Source organism: Aquila chrysaetos, chromosome 8 (genome assembly GCF_900496995.4).
Source record: "Aquila chrysaetos chrysaetos chromosome 8, bAquChr1.4, whole genome shotgun sequence".
In the NCBI taxonomy this organism is placed as follows: Eukaryota; Metazoa; Chordata; class Aves; order Accipitriformes; family Accipitridae; genus Aquila; species Aquila chrysaetos.
The window spans coordinates 46,497,694-46,517,555 of NC_044011.1; the positions used below are offsets into that span (position 1 = coordinate 46,497,694).

The following is a 19,862-nucleotide window of genomic DNA, read 5'->3' on the forward strand; positions in this document are numbered from 1 at the left end:
CTGGTACCGAAAAAAATTCATCCCTTTCCCTTAGCAACTTAAAACCTAGGGATGCAGAGAGCCAGGGGACAGCCAACCACGCTGATCATCTCTGGGTCCACTCCTACAGCAGCTCCCCAGCTCCTAAATCAACTCTGGCCCCAGATGTGCTCTGCTCAGGAGATGGGTAGATCTGAAACAAGAGGGAAAGACTCCCTCTAGCAGATTATCCCAGCTTTCTTAACACGTATTGCATTTTTGCAGAGAAATAAGAAGTGGCTGCATCCAGATGCTCTGCCTCTCCTTGCTGCTAAAAGGTGCCTGACCTGAATATTTATTAAATTGGATGAGCCGAACAAAGCCCCGGGCACCTCTTGATGATGCTACTTGCAATCCAGCCGGCTCTGGACTGCTCCATCACAGAGCAGTGCTGTGGCACACCGAGCAGCCCTGCAAACAACAAATCACTTCTGTTTCCCCCCCTCCCGCCCATCAGCAAAAAAACCCTCTTGGAGCCCAGTGTGTTGAAAGAAGTAAATAACTGGGGTGGCCAGCAAGATGATTCCTGCAATTACATCCCTGGTTACCGGCTGGCCAGAAACCAGAGCCCTTTTTGGCAGCAAGAACTCATGAAGTTTTCAGAGGTTGGTGTCCAGCGAAGAAGATGCAGGGGAACTGATGGCTGGGTCGGCAGACCAAGCCTCTCTCTATACGTAGAAATCTATTTTTCCCACTGCAACGGGCAAGCTCTCACCAGGTCACGGTGTGATGACCATTTAAACAGAGTCAAGCGGCGAGGAAGAAGTTGGGATCTCACTGAAAGGGGAAGAAAAACCTCACCAGAGCTGGAAAGTGGCAGCAAAGTCATCCAGGGTCTCACGAGGCTCCTCTGCGGGACCCTCCAGCTGCAGGAAGGCATTTACTGCCCTGCCACCACCTTGGCAGAAGGAAGAGCAGTATTATTTATGGTTTTTTTAATGAGCACACTGAGGAATCCTTGCAAAACCTTGAGAAGCCTGTGTCAGGGAGGGGCTGCCCTTTTAAATGAGCTCATTTAAGCCGGATATATGACTAATTAGCAGGGTAGAGGTGACAGCTCTCAGGCTGGGGAATCAGGCAGCATGCACAGTCGTGTTTACCTCCACAGAGCCCACAGCGGCTGGCTGGCCGGGAGGGGCAAGGACTTGGGTTAGTCATTTGAGTTATTTGGAGCAAGAAACCCCTCCCTGCCCCAGGAAAGCTGCAATCCCGCTCCCAGGGGTAAATCTGTAGAAATAAGTGAAGCTTTCTGAGGGCAGCAGGTTTCCTTGGAACACTCTGGCTGCCTACTCCCCCATTTGGGCTGACATTTGGTGGCAGGGGTTATCTTTTGGGTGGAGAAGATGGATCCACACAGATCCTCCTGCCCAAACCCCTCTGCTCGCTGCATCCCAGAGGCGCCCAGTCCGGTGCTACGACCCTGGTAAAAAACAGCACATTAAAATGGGTTACTCAATCTTAATGTTTTAATTGACTTGAGCAGAAGACATGGTTTCCATAGCAATGGGCCGCCAGCCCCAATTTGTACAAAATCAGAATTAAAAAAAATAAAAGCACCAAAACCTTTAAAAAAAACCCAAAAACGGGCATTTATGAAAAATAAAAAAAATACAAAAGCGCCTCTGCCAGTTCACACTCTTCCTGCCTCCTGGAATTTCTTAAACAGAAGTTCATCAGCCCGAAGGGCGAAGGTCAAAGCCCGTTTCTGGTAGTACATGGAGTCCATCGCCAGGTTGTCAATCACGTCTGCCAGGAGATGGGCTCTCTCAACGGAGCTGCCTGGGGCATCATAGCCCAGGGCAGTGAAATGCACGTGCAGGTGGTAGTAGGAGGGTTGGTAATGCAGGTAGATACGCAACTGGGATCCAGGCACGCCGAAGTGCTTCACTACAGCCTCCTAAGGAGAAAAAATAAATTAAAACACAGGTCAGGACTAGCGACTCTCCGCGAGGGCAGGGGGCAGCTGGGGGCAGGCGGCGCATGGACAGACAGACCTTGCAATAGATGGAAAGGAGCATCCCCGGATGGCACAAAAGGCAGAGAGAAAGGCAGAAGTGATTTCTGCTTCCTCCATCCTCACAGCAAGGGAGAGGGGGACGCTGGGAAGGACAGAACTCTTCCCTATCCTCTGTTTCAGCCTCCGCAGGGATGGAGCGATGCCTCCGGCTGCCCCACTTTTCTCCCTCCATGATGGGACGTGCTCTCTGCTCATATCGTTTTCCCTTCCACCCTTATCGCTTCGGCTCGCTCGGCAAGTTACGGGGATCCTGTTACCAGCCAGTGTAATTAAAACTATAAACAGCAACAGCAAACTCTGGCATGCTGGCTTGGTCCACTGCTCAGCGCACTGCAATCCCCTGACTAATCTCTTAATTAATCTCCGCTTTCCCCAGTGCAATTAACTTTCCAAATTTCTAGCACAGCGAAGGAAAGAGAAGCTATCACGCATCCATCTACCAAGCACGCCCCATCACATGGCTGGAAAAAACTCATCAGCTGGTGAAAACGGTCAAGGAGTTGGGAAGGAAGTTACCAATATGGGGAGGACAGGGCTCAACTCCTGCCACTCACTACTAATGGAGAAATATCGAGCACCTCTGAAACACCTTGAACACAGCATGTCCTTCCAACGCCCCAGGGGAAGGTGCGGAGAGAGCAGCAGGGACCAGGGTCTCCAGGCAGACATGCTAGAGAGGGCAGCGCAGCCCCGCTTCGTGACGTATTGTCATCTCTCAGTTACTGGTCCCCACGCAGATGCTGGAGAATGCAGGCAGCGACCCTGCGGCAGGCAGGACGTGCTCTCCCTGGACAGGACAGCAGCGTCGGACCAGCCTTGCGCTTACCTTGCCTTCTTGCAAGATGTTCCTCAGCAGTGGGATGTGCTCAGCGGTGAGGTCCCGAAGTGACTTGACTTCCCGGCGGTGAATGAGGGCTATCAGGTAGAGGTCATCCAGCTGAAGAGAGAGAGATGGTAGACGGTGACGAAGGTGACCGCAGAAAGAGCGGATGGAGGCACGAGCACTTTGGACCTGACACCAACCACAGCTTTCCAGGCTGTGTTATAAGGGGCTACCTGCCGTCGTGTTTAACACGCACCCAAGCTGGGTTGAATCCAGTATGAATCTCCCAGTACGAGATGTGCTCATCCACAAACCCACTGCACCTCAAAGCAACGTTTCTGGACAAATTGGGTTTTGTCCAGGAATAAGCAGAAGAGGACAGCTTCACCCCAACTGATAAACAGTGAGATCACAAATATCTTGTCAGCCTTAAAGGCAGATCAATTGATCAACTCTTTTCTACCATAAACACAGCACTTGCTGTTGCCCTTACATGTTCACAATGTCTCCCCGAGCACCTCCAAAAAGTTGTCCCAGTGCAGATTGAGGCTGGCAGAAAAGGTGCGGGCACCCACCCTGCTACGTGGGGGAAACTGAGGCCCGAGCCCAGGAGGCTGCAGGGTCTGCCAGCAACCCCCACGCGCAGATGCCACGCCGAGCACGGCCTTTTCTGCAGAGCAAGCAAAAGGTTTATCTCCACGCTCAGATGAGGATTTACAGTGAATCACAGTGGCCAAAACTGCAACTGTAGATTTTTCCCGAGTGAAAAGCTTCCTATATTTCCACTGTGCAAATAGCCGGCCACTTTCCAGTTGCGCCAGTTCTATAAATAACTATTTTCAAGACCTAATCGGTCACTAGACAACCCCAGTGCAGTAAAATACGGCCATTCAGCAGCTCTCAGCCAGACCTTTGGCATCTCCCGAAGCACTTACCGAATTCAATGTTTAACAAGATGTACAGTCGTGGATCATTACACTTAAAAAAAAAACCAAACCCAAAACCCAAAAAAACCCCCGTCTCCTTCAGCTCAGTTAGTGGCTTTCTAATATAAACACTGCAAAGCAAAGGGTTTAGATATTTGAGACCCAGCAGATCTTTTCAAGGCTGTGAGAAACCCATCTGGCTATTTGGAAACAGATGCTTGTGCCAAAAGATGCTCTCAGAACCCTGTCTCGGGGCTCTCGAAACATGAAGCTGCTATTTGCACCCAGCCAGCACAGCGATGCTCGTGGTTCAGTTTGATTCCCAAAGCAGCCTGTGCACAGCTCCGGAAAAAGACAGCGTATCAGCTTGTTCTCTTTGGATCAGGGCTGGCTGGCGGGAGGAAAAGCAAACATCCCTTCTCCTTAGAACAACATCTGCATGTTGCTGTTTGAAACAAATAAGCCTGTTGCTAAAAAGGCCTTGAATGATGTCATGCCGGGCATCATTTCAGGCAACGCCTCAGGGCTCCTGCGGGTTTGAAACCAACTCAAAAGAAGTGGAGAAAAAAAAAAAAAAAAAACCCCAACCCCCCCCCCCCCCCCAATTTTTAAAAAAATAATAAAAAAAAAATAACCCAACCCAAAAAACCCCCAAAACCAACCAAAACCAAGAAACCAACTCAAACCACTATCAAGGTTGGGCAGCAGGAGCTGATGTGGCACCCAGAAAAAGTTGAGGCCGGCAGCAAGCGTGCAGACTTCACGATGCAAATGAGAAATCTTTCTCCCGTCCATCAGCCTGAAATAATTACAGGTGAATTCGCAGCATTTGCGGGCAAGGTGCTAAGCTAGTGCAAGGCAATGCCGTTGAAGGGACTTCTAAGGGGAGGCTCGGAGAGTCCTGCTGGGAGCTCTGTCTCACTTTCCTAATTTAATTTAGTAGCCTTGCCTGTTTGGTGGGATGCGGCAGAAGGAACCAGTGCTTATGGGCAGCCCCGGGGCTGCCAGGATCAGCTCTGGCTCAGCGTCACCCACAGCCAAGAAGAAATTCCTTGGCTCAAAGGCAGAAGTCGACAGCCCTTGCTGGGATGCTGGCTGGCCTGCCTGAGAAAGAGACAGGCAAAGCAAGGCAAAGGTCCCAGATAACCCCAGGGATGACGGCTCTCTTGTTGCAGCCGTTGGGAAGAAATCAAGAAGATCCAGTTCAGCATACCAAGAGGCAACAGCAGCATGGGGAAACCTCCCCTAAAGACAAATCCTACCATTTAAGCACTCCCTGCCCATGCTAGCTGCAAGATGTGAATACAATCTTTTAGCCCGCCTCCAATCCCGATGCGAGTTGCAAAGCTTCGTTGCGGCGAGCGAGGATTTACACCGAGGCTTTGCTCGAAGCAAGGAAAGGGGCAGCGTGCTGCACTTTTTAGGATCCCTAAATATTGCCACCCTGAAAGTAAAGGCCACGGAACAAGGCATGGTGGCGTAAGCACGACTGCAAGCTTGCTGTGTATCACCTGCTTTGCAAAGTCTCTCCAGGAAGAAAGTCGTGCCTCCTGGAGAACAAGTGGAAATTCGAGCTTGGTTACCCCATCAAAGCTTGACAAGGGATTTCTGGAATAGCTGATGTGCAAGGAATTCATGGTGACCAGAGACTACCCTGCAGCAGGTTACTCACCTGTCGTCCCCAAGTCATTCCCACAGGTGACTCAGCACCAGACCAGGAACAGGTGTTCCCAGTACAGAAATACAGAATTGCATTGCCCACAAGCAGGCTTGTGTTCCCCTTTTTTTTAGTTCCCATTTCTAAGTTTTAATCATACTGTAACTTTCCCCGCCACGACCTGTGGAAGCATTTTGAGGACCAGAAACACAAAGGGGACTTTTTTTTGACTCCACCAACTTCAAGGGGTGCACGTGTGGAGTTTCACCTCCCCAGGCACATCCCCAGAAGTACAGCACAAAAGGGAGCCGGAGCCCAAGGAAATAATGAGCCACTCAATTTAGGATTACAGCCTGGGCTTAAAAACCTCTGCATTTCAATGAGTGGCCACTCCCACGCAGGGTTAAGCAGCTGCTCATAAGCTAACAACCATCTGTTTAATATTGCGTGGAGGAGAGTTAATGGCAGCAACGAAAGGACAACACATCTGCCCAGTTTGTGCCTGAAGTTGAGGCTTGCAAAAAAAAACCCAAACAAGTTCAGCAGGAACAAATACACAGCTGGATTTAGGTTCAAATACATCACGACAACATTTGGGCTAATACAGGAAAGAGAAAGCGAAGCTAATAAATAAATCACCCTGCAGCAGTGAGAACAGCCTGTGTTCTGCAGCGTCCACAATTAGCACGTGATAAAAGGCCTGGCAATATCATCACTTAATGACAGTGTGAACAGGAAGGACACATTCCCCTACTAAAACTTTCATTAGCGTGCTATTAGTAGCACGAAAGTGGACATTTCCTCTGGATTACCTTCAGATAGGCAGCATCCCTTCAAAGGTAAGAGGAGCAAACGAACCTGGTTTTGATTCCACTTAAAATCTGGAACTAGAACAAAGCCATTGCAAGGATCTGGGTTTTCATGGATGATTCGATCAGCCTCAGCTTTCTTCTCCAGGATATTATACACCCACTGAAAGAGAAATATGCGATTTATAAACCAGCAGAGAAAAAAACCCCACACCTCACGCACATTCAGCCCAAGCTCATGGATTAGTGCACATTCCCCTTCAACTAGAATATAAAAAAAAAGCCCAACAACTTGATTTTAAGATGACCAAATAATTTCATAGCTGGTAACATTTGTAGTTAATTTTCCATAAAACACTCCAACAACAAACTCCAGGCTATTACGAGCACTTCAGTGAAAAGATACGCCCCCCACCCCACTGCGTGGCACTGCACCGCCAGCTAGCTAAATTATTCCGGGATTTTTGTTTTCCTCTCAAGCATTAAGAACTGGCCACAGCTGGAGATGAGGTATTGAACAGAGATGGTTTAGCCTAGTGTAGAAATAGTTGCATTTACCCCTAAGAGGATTTGGAGATAATTCTCCCCGATGGGGTCTAGCAATACTCCAACCAGACCTGGCTGCTTTACGTGGCCAGAGATGGAGCTGCTGCAAGCACTAAATACCCAGAGGGGCAGCAGCATCCCTCCTCCGTGCTCCCACCGGCTGGCAACGGACAGGTACAGGCATTCAGACAGATTAGCCACCAGCACAAGCAACTCTGCGCACACCAGATCCCAGGCGAGGCGGGCAGCGGTAGAAGCCAGCTCTCGTGGGGCTCAGCAGATGCCTCTTGCAGCACCGCAGGGCTGTTTGCACCTTTTTAACTCCCAGACTGCACTGAAACCTTTACAACTAGGTCTGGGAAGGGAACTTGGCTGATTTTTTTTTTCCCCTTTCAAAAAGGAAGGAGCAGATCGCTTGCAAGTCTGAGGTTGGATGCGGCTCCAGCTGCTGGCAGCCAGTGCTTGCGGGCGAATACGAAAGGCCCATGTTTTCTTGGGTAATGCACATCTCTTGGTTTCCTGGCTGATAAGAAAACAGCTCGCCGCTCTCCTTCTTCTTCCTCTATACTTAAAGCTTCAGCCTCCAGACTGCCTGTAATGTCTGCTCTGGTTATCCCCCCGCATTGCTCCTTCAAAGCAAAGCGCCATCCAGAGAAGAGTTTTGGCTACAAAATGGAAGATACCAGGGATAAGTGACAGAGTGAGACCAACAGAAAGCATCTTTGCTTTTCCTGGCTCCCAACCTGATCTCGAGCATCCTTCTTTACACCTCAAAAATGTACTCCACGCTCTAGCTTAAGTACTGGACTGCCAAGGGAGTCCCCAGCCAGGTCCCTAGAAGATAAGACAAGGCAGGAGAAAATGGCTAAGGCTTGGGAGCTGAAAACATCCTGAAACATCATTTTACCCATCAAGTTAAGATATGAAACATTTTGATCGCACCAGGTGGGTAGTGAAGATGCAGCCAGTCTCACAGACACACTGAGCGAGCTGGGCCAGTGGATGCTGTGCACACCAGACACTCAAGATAAAAAGACAGCCCTTTGGGGGAACTCTGACAAGTTTAATTAATCTAATCAAAACTTAGGATCATTGTGAATGGACCTGAATATATCCCTTAGGGAGAAACCAATCTTTCCTCCCTTGATCTAGTTTTTGTTTAAATTTCTTCCTAGCAACAACGTCTTAGAGAAGATTAGATTCTCAAAGCAGTTTTGGAAAGCATGGCACAAGATTGCTGTGCTCTGTGACCCTGGAAGAAAAGCAGAGCAGGAAGCTCAGCAGGAAATGAAAGTTTGCCCTTTTGGTTTTTTTTTTTTTTTAATGCCTGCTCTTTTCACAAGTGCCAAGCTATCAGTGCCCTAAGTAAGTTCACCGATCAGATGAGCTGAATTTTAAACCCAACACTGCCTCATGTGATAGGCAGGTCATCAGCTGACTGCTCTTGCTGTTTCCAGCACAAGCCCAGCGAGGACAAAACATGTCCAGAGACTGGCACCACAATAAAACTATTATACTGAAAGCATCCACGCTTTGCATCCTCCAGCAGAAAACAGAAATGCCTCTGTAGCCCCCCAATATTTCTGTTACACTTCCCATTTCCCCTTCCGCTCATCAAAATCAGTTAAAGACAAGAAACGGCATTATCAAATCACAGAGGTCAAGGACTGACTGTGCTGACCGTGATTTATCAGCAGATGCTCCTGATGGTCACCAGGAATATGTTTCCATGTACAGAAATCAGCTTGCAAGCAATTTGGTGGAAGAGGCAGAGAGTGAGAGCTCAAGCAAGGCAGCTTTTTGGAGGCAGCTGCTACACCAGGAAACTTAACAGCCTCTGGAGCAAAAGCACGGAGAAAACATTCGTGCAGGTTGCTGTCTGGTGGAAACACGCTCTTGTCTTTTTCTCCAGCTAATAAATGCCCCCTGTATGTTACTGGTGTTGCAGCCTGGCTGCCGGCGAGAAAGCTGAACAACGGAGCAAAGAAAAGCAGGCGGGCAAGGAGTAATGGAGCGCGCACTGCAGCTTGCAAGGTGCCTTCTGGTACAAGTCGCAGAAAGCAGGATTCACCTTCATCTGCAAGCAATTAGAAAACAGACATTGCAACAGTGAGCCCCGTTAACTGTTCTGCTGCTGTTTACAGCGGCAGGAAAGAGGTGTGGGGGATACCCAAGGCCTGTGTTTGGTTGTTTTTTGTGGTTTATTTTTAACAGAAAGCCTCAGCAGACCCAGGATTTGTTTTATTCCCCCATTCTGCACAGGCTGGCATAAACTGGTCCCTACAGACTTGCATTCCTTTGGTCTCTAAAGGAGAAAGATAGGGAGAAGAATGGTCAAAAGGGATGTAAACCAGGAAAAAAGTCCACTGCTGCTGCCTGGGGCAAGAAGGACACTAAAAGTACAGCTTCGCTATGTGGAATACGGACCAAAGGGCCTAATGGCAGACGAGCTGTAGGCAAAGCCCAAGCAGTGAGTTGCAATGCAGGAATCCAAGAGCAATCTGAGACTTCCCATTTCCACAACACCCAAGAGACTCCTAAAAAGCCTAGTGAACGGCACCAACGCCCAGGGACCCACCCTCAGAAAGGAGGAAGAACACCCCAGCACAGAAAGTCTCCATAAACCTTGGGAAAGGCAACTTTGGGTACATCTCCAAGGCAAGTGTTTTTCTGCAAAGATAGAGAAGGATGCCCCAGAGGACAGAAAGACGGGGACGCTGGGGAAGTTTAGGGGAAAGAGAGCCCTGTTTAGCATCACTGAGCTTACCCCAAACGTCAAACAGCCTCAAGAAAGCACAATAGATAAGGGTATGCGTTCAGCAAAGCAGGCAGCATCACAACCCAGGACCAGCAAAAATAATCTGCAGCCGGTCGTGTTTGAGAAACGGGCTGCCCAGCCAGATGAGAGGGTGCAGTACCACGGAGCTGACAACATGCTGATGGAACAACCAACAGGGAGACGGGGGCAAAGTGCTCCCGACTCTTCTGCCTCCAACCTGGGCTTCGGAGGAGACATTTGACAGCCCAGCATGTTGATAAAGGAGACCAAAGACATCTGTCTGTGCAGAGGGTAAGCAGTGGTACCCATACCTGGATGCTGAAGCTCTGGGACTGGATGAAGGGCAGCGTTATGTTCTTGTAATCCTCCCAGGTTTCACGGATGAGGTGCACTTCTTGACGAAGGTATTTCTGAAGGTGTTTCTCCGTGGCGGGGTACACTACTGTGGTTTTTATCTCTAGAAGTAAACACATTTACTGAGTTATCACAGTTGACACCCATATTACTTCCTTCAGTCCCTGATAAATCTGTTTTCCCTTCCGATAAATGCCACACTAACACATTTTGAAAAGATACCGCTAAAATAGTGGGGTAGGGGAGAATGGACATGGAAAGCAAACAAGTGCTTTAACCTCCCAGGTTGCTGCTGCTGCTTTTCTCGAAGAAGGATAACCCGACAACACAGCCAGGGCCTGTCCTTCCAGTTCAGGTGGAGGAGTTTCCTGTCTGAAGGGGTTTTTTTCCCCACACTCACTCTTTCAGGCCTATCAGCAACATCGGGGCAGAGCTGGGGCTCCCAGGGAAGAGTTCATGTGCAGTCAACAACCAGGAGAGAAACACAACCCTGGGGGCAGACACGCATCTTACTCATACTTAAATCTGAAGTTCATGGGACGTTATCGAGTGAGCACCCAGCAACTTTCTCCAGCCACAAAACCAGACATCGCGTGAGCCACAAGCAGCAGGGCCGGCATGAGCAGCAGCTCCTTCCCAGCTCCTCTGAGCCGTCAGGATGCTGGGCCTCGACCCCCAAGTGCAGGAGACAAAGAGGTCAAGGGCACAGGGATGAATCCAGAGAAAACAATGCTGGCTGATGGGTTAACATGGCACAGGACAAGCTGACAGAAGAGGGCTGGGTGATTCCCCTGCACCAGCCAACAAAGAAAGAGCATTTAGCTGCTTGCTCTAGCAAAAGGAAAAATAATTTGTTTACCTTGAGATTAAAACTTTGCTGCGTAATTTCTGTGGCATTAAACAGGATGCAAACGTGCATTTCGCCAACCTGGCAGCTTTGACCTTGGCAGCAGTAAATCTTACCCACAGCAGTAAAACAGTCGGAATATAACCGTTTTCGGCTGAGATTAGATGCGCGATACGGAGCCTGCCACAACTCTGAGGGCACCAGCGGTGCCTCCACCTTCCCAGCTGACAGAGAGCTGCTATAAAACTTAACACAGGAAGGAGAAAAAACCCCGTGAGCCTGGACAAACCCTGAGCAGATCACACCGAAGCAAGCGGCTGGGGCACTGCAAACACTGCAGCTTGTGCCCAAGGTCTGCCATGGTCACAAAAGCCACGGGCTGTACACTCACCAGGGTACCAAACAGTCATGCTTCACACTTTATATACATATATATGCTAGCCAGACACCGAATATAAATAACTATTTGTTCCTAAAGCCAAGATTTAGGGTGTGGGGTTGGGGGTTTTTTCTGGTTTCTTTCTTTTTTGTTGTTGGGTTTTGGTTGGTTGGGTTTTTTTGTTTGCTTTTTTCTGAGTTTTTGTTTTTTTGTTGGGGTTTTTTTTTTTGGTTTTTTGGGTTTTTTTGTTGTTTTTTTTTTTAAGATCAGTGCTGCACAAGCTGGGAGACTCTGCCTTTTCATTTCATGCCAAGCTCAGCTTAATGAAATCCACAGGAAAATGCTGGTAACATGAAATATGAAAATGCAAACCACAAGGGCAGTCTGGTCTGATTCCCACCATACACATGTTCAAACAAGGTTGTTTTCCAGGACTCGATTAGCACTTCTAGTGGGATGATGTAATAGCAAAAAAAAAAAAAAAAAAAAAACACAAGGCTGTAGCTCCTCCACTCCTCACTTAAAAAGAGCGGCAAAGCACTGGGGAGAAAACAAAAAAGCAAAAGATAAGGAAATACTATGTTCAGCCTCAGGTGGACACTTCCACATTTTAACTTTATACCCCAAAACAAGAGCAGGGACCGCAGCAGAAACCCCTCCATGCTGGGGGTGGTGATCACCACAATCTGTGCACTGCTGGGATGTGGTTGCAGAGGACCCTTCATGGCTTCCCCAGCACCTCTCCAGTTTGGGGAGTGGCTGCTGATGGTGGAGAGAGCCACTTAAGATACTTTAAAGCCTAGCGTAAGATCAGAGAAATCCTTAATGTGCAGCTGCGGTTGAGCAGCAGATGTTTGGAAGAGGAGGGGGGAGAGGCTGTGGTTCACTAATGATTATTTCCCTTCTAGAGATCTCATCAACCCTGAAACGCCCCAGCAATGCTAATTAGCATAAATCAATACAACCAGAGAAGCTGTTTGATAAATGTTCAGAGCCTGACTATCTTCAGGAGCCCGTGCATGGGATCCAAAGTCACAGCTAAGGCTGGGCTCGGCCGCAGGAAACATCCACAGCAAGACCGGGCTCGCCACAAAGTCTTTCCATTGCTGGCGACTGGCCGTGTTCATGCTCCATTTTAAAAGCCGCCCTGCTCCTGGCAGGTTCCACGTGCATTAAAGCATCACGTATGCCGTGAGGCAGCCGAAACCTACCCTGGCCTGGAATTGGGGCTAAAGAACCGCTGGACACGTGATGTGGGTTTTTAAACTCGCTGAAGGGTCAGGGATTGTCTCCGCTCACGTCTGAGTCACATCAGCCGGCATGTTCCTGAACACCAGCCCAGGGATGTGAAGAAACGCCTGTGGTTTATTCTGGAAGTCAGGACTGACCATCAATTAACTGGAGGTTATAAAAAAGGAGGTTTAATTGAAGGAACCCGGATAAGCAGGAGGCAGAGGTACTGCGATGGCAGGGAACAACCGATCAGGCAGTTCACCCTACGAAGGGTGTTTGAGGGGATACACCGCACCGTTGCTTCCCTGCCCAGGAGAAAAGGAAGCTTGGATTGACCAGAAACAGAACGACTTCTCCCCTCTCCTGCTAAAAACGAGAGCAAAGAAACAACCCAAGACACAAAAACCAAAACAGCACCTTAGTTTGGGGAGCTTATAGAGAAAAGGGCTGAAAGCAGCTGTCGCCAAGAGGAGAGGATGAAACACGTTATCCCATGCTCCCTGCAGCGCAAGACAGCTACCTGTCGCAGATGGGAAGGAGGAAGAGAGCACTCGTGCCCATAGGAAAGTACACTACAGGCTCACTAGCGATGCCTCGTCCCCTTTTGCACTGCGCTGTCCCCAGGGTCTGCCAAAATCCCCCTCCAGCTTGGCACATCAAATTTCAAACTGATGCAAATGGCGTTGCCACTCATCCCACTCAGCAACATTAAAATGGACCACTGTAGTTTTGGTTTAAATAGATTTAAACATGCTGGGGAGCCGAAAGAAGCACGCAGGGCAGGAACAACCCGTTTCTACTTTTGGGCAGGAGTGCTTTTTCCTCCCTTTGCTAGTAGGAAGCCGAGCTTTGGCTTGTAATCTGCCTAGTCAACTCAACTGTCAGGTGCAGGAAGATGCCAAGCCCAGGAAACGGCAGACAAAGCCACATTTGCACTCTTTCAAGTTTTCTTTTCCTCTGCAAGCCTCTCTCCTGCTGCATACAGCTCTGCGCTGTCTTCCCATTTTCAGGTATCTCCTTCAATGCAGCCCTAACCAAATATAATGAGGCACAACCCCCCCTTCTCCAGCTGTATTAACATAGTTTATTTAGTTTTATGATCACAACTGCACAGCAGTCACAGGGGAACACCTAATTTTAACCCACACCCAACCAGATACAATCACAGCTTTGCCTCAGACATCTCGGGCTCTCGTTACTGAACAAAATAAAAGCACAAAAGAAAAGGATAAAGCTTGCAAGAGCTCACAGTCTCCAAGGCCAGCACATGCCAGGGCAAGCCAAGCGTGCTGCTGGAGACTTCTGCCATGGCTGTCTGGCCCCTGGTTCTCACCCAAGGAGGACTCGGTGGGCTCTAGCTGCAACAGCCGCGGCAAAAAGGAAATTTGCAGCTTTCCAACCCCCAAAAACCAGAGCAAAGCATGGCGATACCTCCCACTGTCCCACAAACCACCCCATGCACTCCCACTGCTTCAGGCTCCAGCTTTTTCTTTAAAGTGTAAATGCAAAGAGTTTTCTTCGCTGGGCAAGCCCCACACGCAGGCGGAGCGTGGAAATGCCGGGAGATGAACCAGCCTTCCCAGAGCAGCTCGTGCAAGTTTCTCCAGCTCCTCGCTGCCTGAAACCAGATGCTTTTTGGGCTCGGGAAGGCAGGGATATGTATCACTTCCTGCATGACTGAATACTTTCCTTCCACGCTCTCCCATTTCTCCCACAATTTCTCCACCCTGTGTTGGAGAGATGGAGCCGGAGCATCTCCCAATGTGCTTGTTTTCAGACATTTTTAATAAGCTTCAACGTGCAGCACAGAGATGAGCCATACCCAGTGAGTAAAGACTCCTTAAAGGACTGATAAGAGCCCTTAAATTACACCAGCACAGCTTTGGTGCTGTGAAACATGACATCCCTCAGCAGCCAGGCAAGAGGAGGCTGCTTTTTTCTGGAAACAGCAAGCTCTCCTTGCTAAACGGGTGTGAGCACCGCCAGTAGCTGGATGTTATCGGGGAACATGTTGATTGAACCATCTGGCTTTTGCAATTGAGCCTTTGGCAGCAGGAAAATCTTTCCCCTGCTATGAAAGCAGCCCTTTCTCTCCCTGCAAGGGAGAGTCCCAGAGCTGGGGTTTCCTCCACCAGTATCTCACACCTCTAGGCATAAGCTGCCTCGTAAATCTAGGTAACATCCAACAACTGGCCTTAAAATAAGTTACACACGCCTGCCTTCGCCAGTAGCAGAGCAGTTACCATCAGAGGGCATGCTCTCTGACACTGCTCCTCCTAGCAAACTCATTCACAAACTTCCTTCTCCTTACTCAGATGGTTTGGGTTGCCCTTTAGGCAAACTCTGACTGTTATTAAACTTGTTTGCAAGTGTTATTTCCCATGTTAGCCTTGACACATCTCTCCTAGTGGCCAGTAAAACTGACAAGCCAAGCAAGACACGGATGAGGTCCTCCTTCTGACCAGCACCACCTTCACATGTCCCCACAGCAGTGCGCTCCCAGCCCTAAAAAATCTCATCTTCAAGCAGCAGCAGAGTGAAATTCCTCTTCCCAGGAGAGAGGGGAGTCGTTTGCTCAGGTAATGTGCTTCTTTTGGCCTCCCTTTCTCTGCCTTCACCACGCAAACAAAGTGTGACTGGCCCAGCCTCGCGGGCTCTTTTACCACCAAGACAAAACAAGCTTTCATCGCATGGGGCCTGTGTTAGCTTGACTCCGCAGCAGGAACAGCATCCGACTCACTTAAACAAGGAGGCGGGGAGAGGGTGAAGAAAATACCCACTTTCAGCTATCAAGAAACTCCACCTGAATGAAGAGCCCCCCGGGGACTTCAGACCACAAAGGTGGCATTGAGAAACACACTTCAAAAAAGCAGAGGGAGCCGGAGGCAGCTCCTCACGCCATCAACGCAAGTCACTTGCAGTCGTGACTTCCTCAGTCTGGAGGTTTATCCTACCTTCAGCCTACCTTCAGAAAGTGAGAAGCTGAGTGTTGAGGGGCTTAGCCACCTGGGATGCTGTGAAATCCCCGGGGTGAATTCCTCTTCTGCATAACACTGTGACCCAGGGCTTTTTGGAGGAACTGCTTAATGCCAAAGTCTGACCTTTTCTGCAAAATACTTTTACTGCATCATGTTAACCAGGTGTAAAACTGCAAGTGCCAGGAGATAAAACCCTGTATCTCTCTAACCCTGCAACCAAGAGGCCGAGATAGACCCGGTGTGAGGGCTTGCTGGGTCTCCACATGATCACTTGACATCCTGGCATTTCTCACAAGCCCTGACATTGTCTGCAGCCTTACAGGAAATTTCTCCTTTGTGTTAGGTTTATGAGCTGCATTCCTCGTATTGACTCCCTCCTTGGGCCATGACTGAGCTCAAAAGGACAATTTCCTTCCCCTCCTGACATACATGACATTTCCTGTAGTGCCAGCCCAGATAACTGCCAGCAGCTCACACAACATGCCCACAAAAACAGCTATTTGGCGACAAATTGCTTCGAAGAAAGAAGCCTCCTTGCTCACCGCTCAGAGCCAGGGAGCCTGAAGAGCAGCACCGGGGTCCACAGCCCCCTCCTGATCTCCTGCTTGGGGCTGCCCAACATCCAGAGCAAGCACAGCAGTGCCAAGGAGAGGGGTGGGAAGCAAAGATGCACCACTGGGTAATGTTTCTGCAAAAACCTACCTTTTCAAGGCAATTTTAAAAGTAATTAAAAACATAAACTTCAGCAGAAGGAAGCCAGAGGCTTTTTTCCCATTCAAACCTGCAAGAGAAACTGCACAAACACTCATCCAAAAGCACAGCAGGTTTGGTCCAGCCATACATGAACAAACAGCATGGCTACGTGGGGCAGAGTCACAGCACAGAGGACACACCAAACAGAAACAACCTGAGCGAGGATTTAGTTTAATGAAGTTCCAGAAACAGGACGTGAGAAGACCCAGATTCACCTGGTTTTGCTCCAGTCTCTCAGAAAAAGCAGGACCTGGCACAGCACTGACAAGAGACCGGCAACCCTTTAACAGCCTTTTCACCCCAGTGTGGGGTTTCGCACCTGGCATAAATCTTAAATAAAATAAAAAATTTTGCTATCAGAGTAATGCTGGAGTTACACATCGCTGCAGCAAAGCTCTACAAGGAAGTCAAATGCCAGCACCGCTGGCAGGGCTGCAGCTGGAGAGAGGCCCAGGGGATTTTAGTCTTGCAATGCCACCTCGTGGGAATCGCTGCCAGTCGCTGCAGGCGTTGAATGCAGCAGGCACCCAAGCAGGAGTCTTTCCGGTCACTGAAGCATAGCCTTAACATCTTCCCACTCAAGGCATCCGCAACAACCATGGTGTCGCGGTGTTTTCCCACCACTGAAATGTGGCATTGCAACACTGAAACCGCTGATTTCGAGTCCTCGACAGGACAAGAGGAGCTTTGCACAAATCGCAAGCTCCCAAAGCCAGACAGTGCTTCTTCCTACACCATGGAAACAGCACTAAAATAGGAGCGTTTTCGGGAAGGCACATCAAACATTCTGAAAATTTAATTCGGGACTGCAACAACTTCTTACTTAAGGCTATCACTCCAATGAATTTTGTTAAGACTCTGTTAAGCCTGTTTGGCTATCGTTGTGTTTGTGGAAGCGTTAACACATAATTAATCACCGCACTTCCAGAATTTAAACACATACTAGCATTAAATCAAAGTGCCCGACCTGCCAAAAGAGCAGCCCTGCTTTCCAGCAGCGGCTGCAGAGTGCCACAATCACAGGACACCTTTCCACCGTGACAAGAATCTGTCTTGCAGGATGTCAGCCTTCCACTGAAGCTCTCCAACCTGCTCATCTGACCTCATCATACTCAGTTATTAATAGGGTTTCGTAACACACGGATGCGTGAAATCAGCGGGGAGAGATTTGAAAGGCAGAGGCTGGGTGCCCATCTGCCCCAGGCACTCGAGGTTACCAGAATTTAAATCCCCACTGCAAACATGCTAGCTGTTTGTCCTTACCAGGTGACATCAGGCAACAAAAATAAAGAGATGATACCCTGGAATGAGAAGAAGCTGACATGTGCTCTGCAGAGATTGTTTTCAAGGTAGACCTTATAGGGAGAGACAATATCTGAACTGACATCACTGAAAAAAGCCACACGGAAAGCTTTCAGACCCCCAAGCCCTTCTTCACCTTTAAATCAAGGCACAGGCAGATGATTGCAAGTAATCAAGCGATGCCCATTTAACGGCCAGCCACTTATCAGCTGAGCTAGGTGTCCGACAGTGCAGGGAAAAGGGGGTGAAACGAGGCAGCGTGCAAAGCCTCAGGAGTAAGACGCTGCCTTCAGAGCGGCAACAATCCACCATTCTCCCCACCTCAGCCAGGTCTGCTGCTGTCAGCCAAACCACGACCGGGTTGGCATGGTCAGATCCAGCAGCAGCGCTTGCCTGTCTTGCTGCAACCTCCCCTCCAGAGCTGGCAGAAGCACACTGACTGGCATCCCAGCTATGACCACTGGTCCACAGCTGAGCCACGGAGCAAGCCACCCTCCCGGGACACCCCCACGTGAGGCTGAGAGTGCTCACCACTCAGCTCCACAGGAGGATAGAGATGGTACGTGCTATAAATATCATTGCGCATCTGCAGGTCCAGCTTCGTGTGCTTCTTCAGCAGGTCTGATACCTTCTCCTCCTGGAAAGGAGTCTTTTCCAGGATGACTACGGCATCTGTTCCTTCTCCGGAGGGGCTGGTCACCTGGAATAAGAACAGATAAAGCTGTCAGCAAACACAGACCCAGTGCTGGCTGGAGATTTTGAGGCCAGGACCTGAACGCCTCCACCCAGGGACCATGGCACGACACCTTCCAGCCCCTCAATCCTCGTGCACAAACTCCCTCCTAGTCCAGCCACCCACAGGGCAGCACCCATCCAAAAATAAAGGGCACATTTGCCCTGAAGCACGGCAGGACGCTACTCCCCATCAGAGAACACGAGTGGTTTTTTGGAGGAGCACAGGATGTGGACAACATCTCAGTCCATCTGCACGTCCCCAGATGCTCCCAGCACCTGCAGCTGCATTCCCGCTGACCCACATCACCGATTTCATCTCAGATACTCGCAAGTCGACACGGGGCCACTGACCGGGCAGTCGTAGGGTCAGGAAGAGGACAGAGGCAGGCGCAGGGGTTTGCGTCATGGTCAGGGAGCAAACCTAGTCTGTTTTGGGGCAGGGAGTACCGCTGCCCTGGTCCAAGGAACCACAACCCAGATCCGGATGTGGCCTAGACATGCCAGTTTTGGGAGGCGTTGGGTGCGGAGCACACCCCTAAATCGCTCCCGTCTGTACAGGACCCAGGCGACGCCTCACTGAACACCGCCTGGGGAGAGAGCAAAGGGATTCACCCGGGGCTCCCAACCCAGCCACGCTCACAGGGCAGAGCGGGCAGGTCTGGGCCCGCTTCAGTGACCCACTGACCATCACCCCACTGCCCCGAGAGCAAAGCGGCAGCCTGAAACCTCCCCGTCCTCACCGCCTGCTCGGACGCACGTCTCCAGGAGACAGAAGCCGAGGCGGCTGCGCTGCTCCCACGCCACGCTCAGCCCCTCCGGCCATAAAGGCTTCCACAGCCTCCTGCCCCCCCCGCACTTTACCGGATTTGGGCAGCACCGGGCTGGAAAAGCGGATCTGGGGCTACACTTTGTTGAATAAGGAAGGGCTGAGGCCGGGCCGTAGCCCTGCGGAGAGGAGGGGACCGGGAGGGGGGACGGGACCGTGGGAGCCCCCGGCCACGCTGAACCCGGCCGCGCCATGCGGCGTCGGTGGGGGCGTGGCCCTTGCGGAGGGGGCGTGGCCTGTCAGGAGCTTGCCGCCGCAGGGGCGTGGCTAGCCCCTCAGCGGGGAAAATGGCGGCTGGCCTCAACGGGCCTGCCCCCCCCCCCCCACCCTACCCCCTCCCCCGGCCCCGGCCCAGTACCTCCCCGTGCAGGAACACGGCCTTGTCCCTCGCCGACTCCCGCAGCACACGCCGCAGGCGCAGCTCCGCCAGGGGGAAGGGGGCGGTGACGGTCCCGCCGTGGGGCGCGGCCCCGGCCTCCTCCTCCCGCTTCCTCTTCGGCCGCGGGCCCTCCGCCATCGCGCCCCTTCCCCTCACTGCGCCTGCGCGGCGGCACCGCCGCCAAGAGAGGCGCGGGGCCGGGCGCCGCGCGGGGGATAGCGCCCCCTGGCGGCTTGGCGGTGCAGCGGGGCTCCATGGCCAACCCCCCCCCCCCCCCAAACCCCAGTCCCCTTGGGGCACAAGGAGGGTCAGGGGATCGACCCCAGCCCCACCGAAAAAGCTGCCTCTCCCCCACCTCACAGGAGCCCACATAGGGGTCACAGATCAACACCCCCCCAGTTTGGGGTCTCTTACTGCCCACAGCTCCTTCCCAACACAAACCCACAAGCTGGGGGAGTATTAAAAAAAAAAAAAAAAAAAAAAAGAGAAAAGAAAAACACA

General features: G+C 50.7%; 1 protein-coding gene across 1 annotated transcript; it reads right to left on the bottom strand.

Moving 5' to 3' along the window:
- Window positions 1-1,466: 1,466 nt before the first annotated feature.
- DCPS (decapping enzyme, scavenger) lies at window positions 1,467-19,825 on the bottom strand. Its single transcript, XM_030022412.2, has 6 exons — window positions 19,341-19,825; window positions 17,953-18,121; window positions 9,887-10,032; window positions 6,300-6,413; window positions 2,862-2,972; window positions 1,467-1,915 (listed from the first exon to the last, which is right to left on the bottom strand). Exons 1-6 carry the CDS (start codon window positions 19,731-19,733, stop codon window positions 1,649-1,651), a joined length of 1,200 nt encoding a protein of 399 aa, XP_029878272.2. The 5' UTR covers window positions 19,734-19,825; the 3' UTR covers window positions 1,467-1,648.
- Window positions 19,826-19,862: the final 37 nt, after the last annotated feature.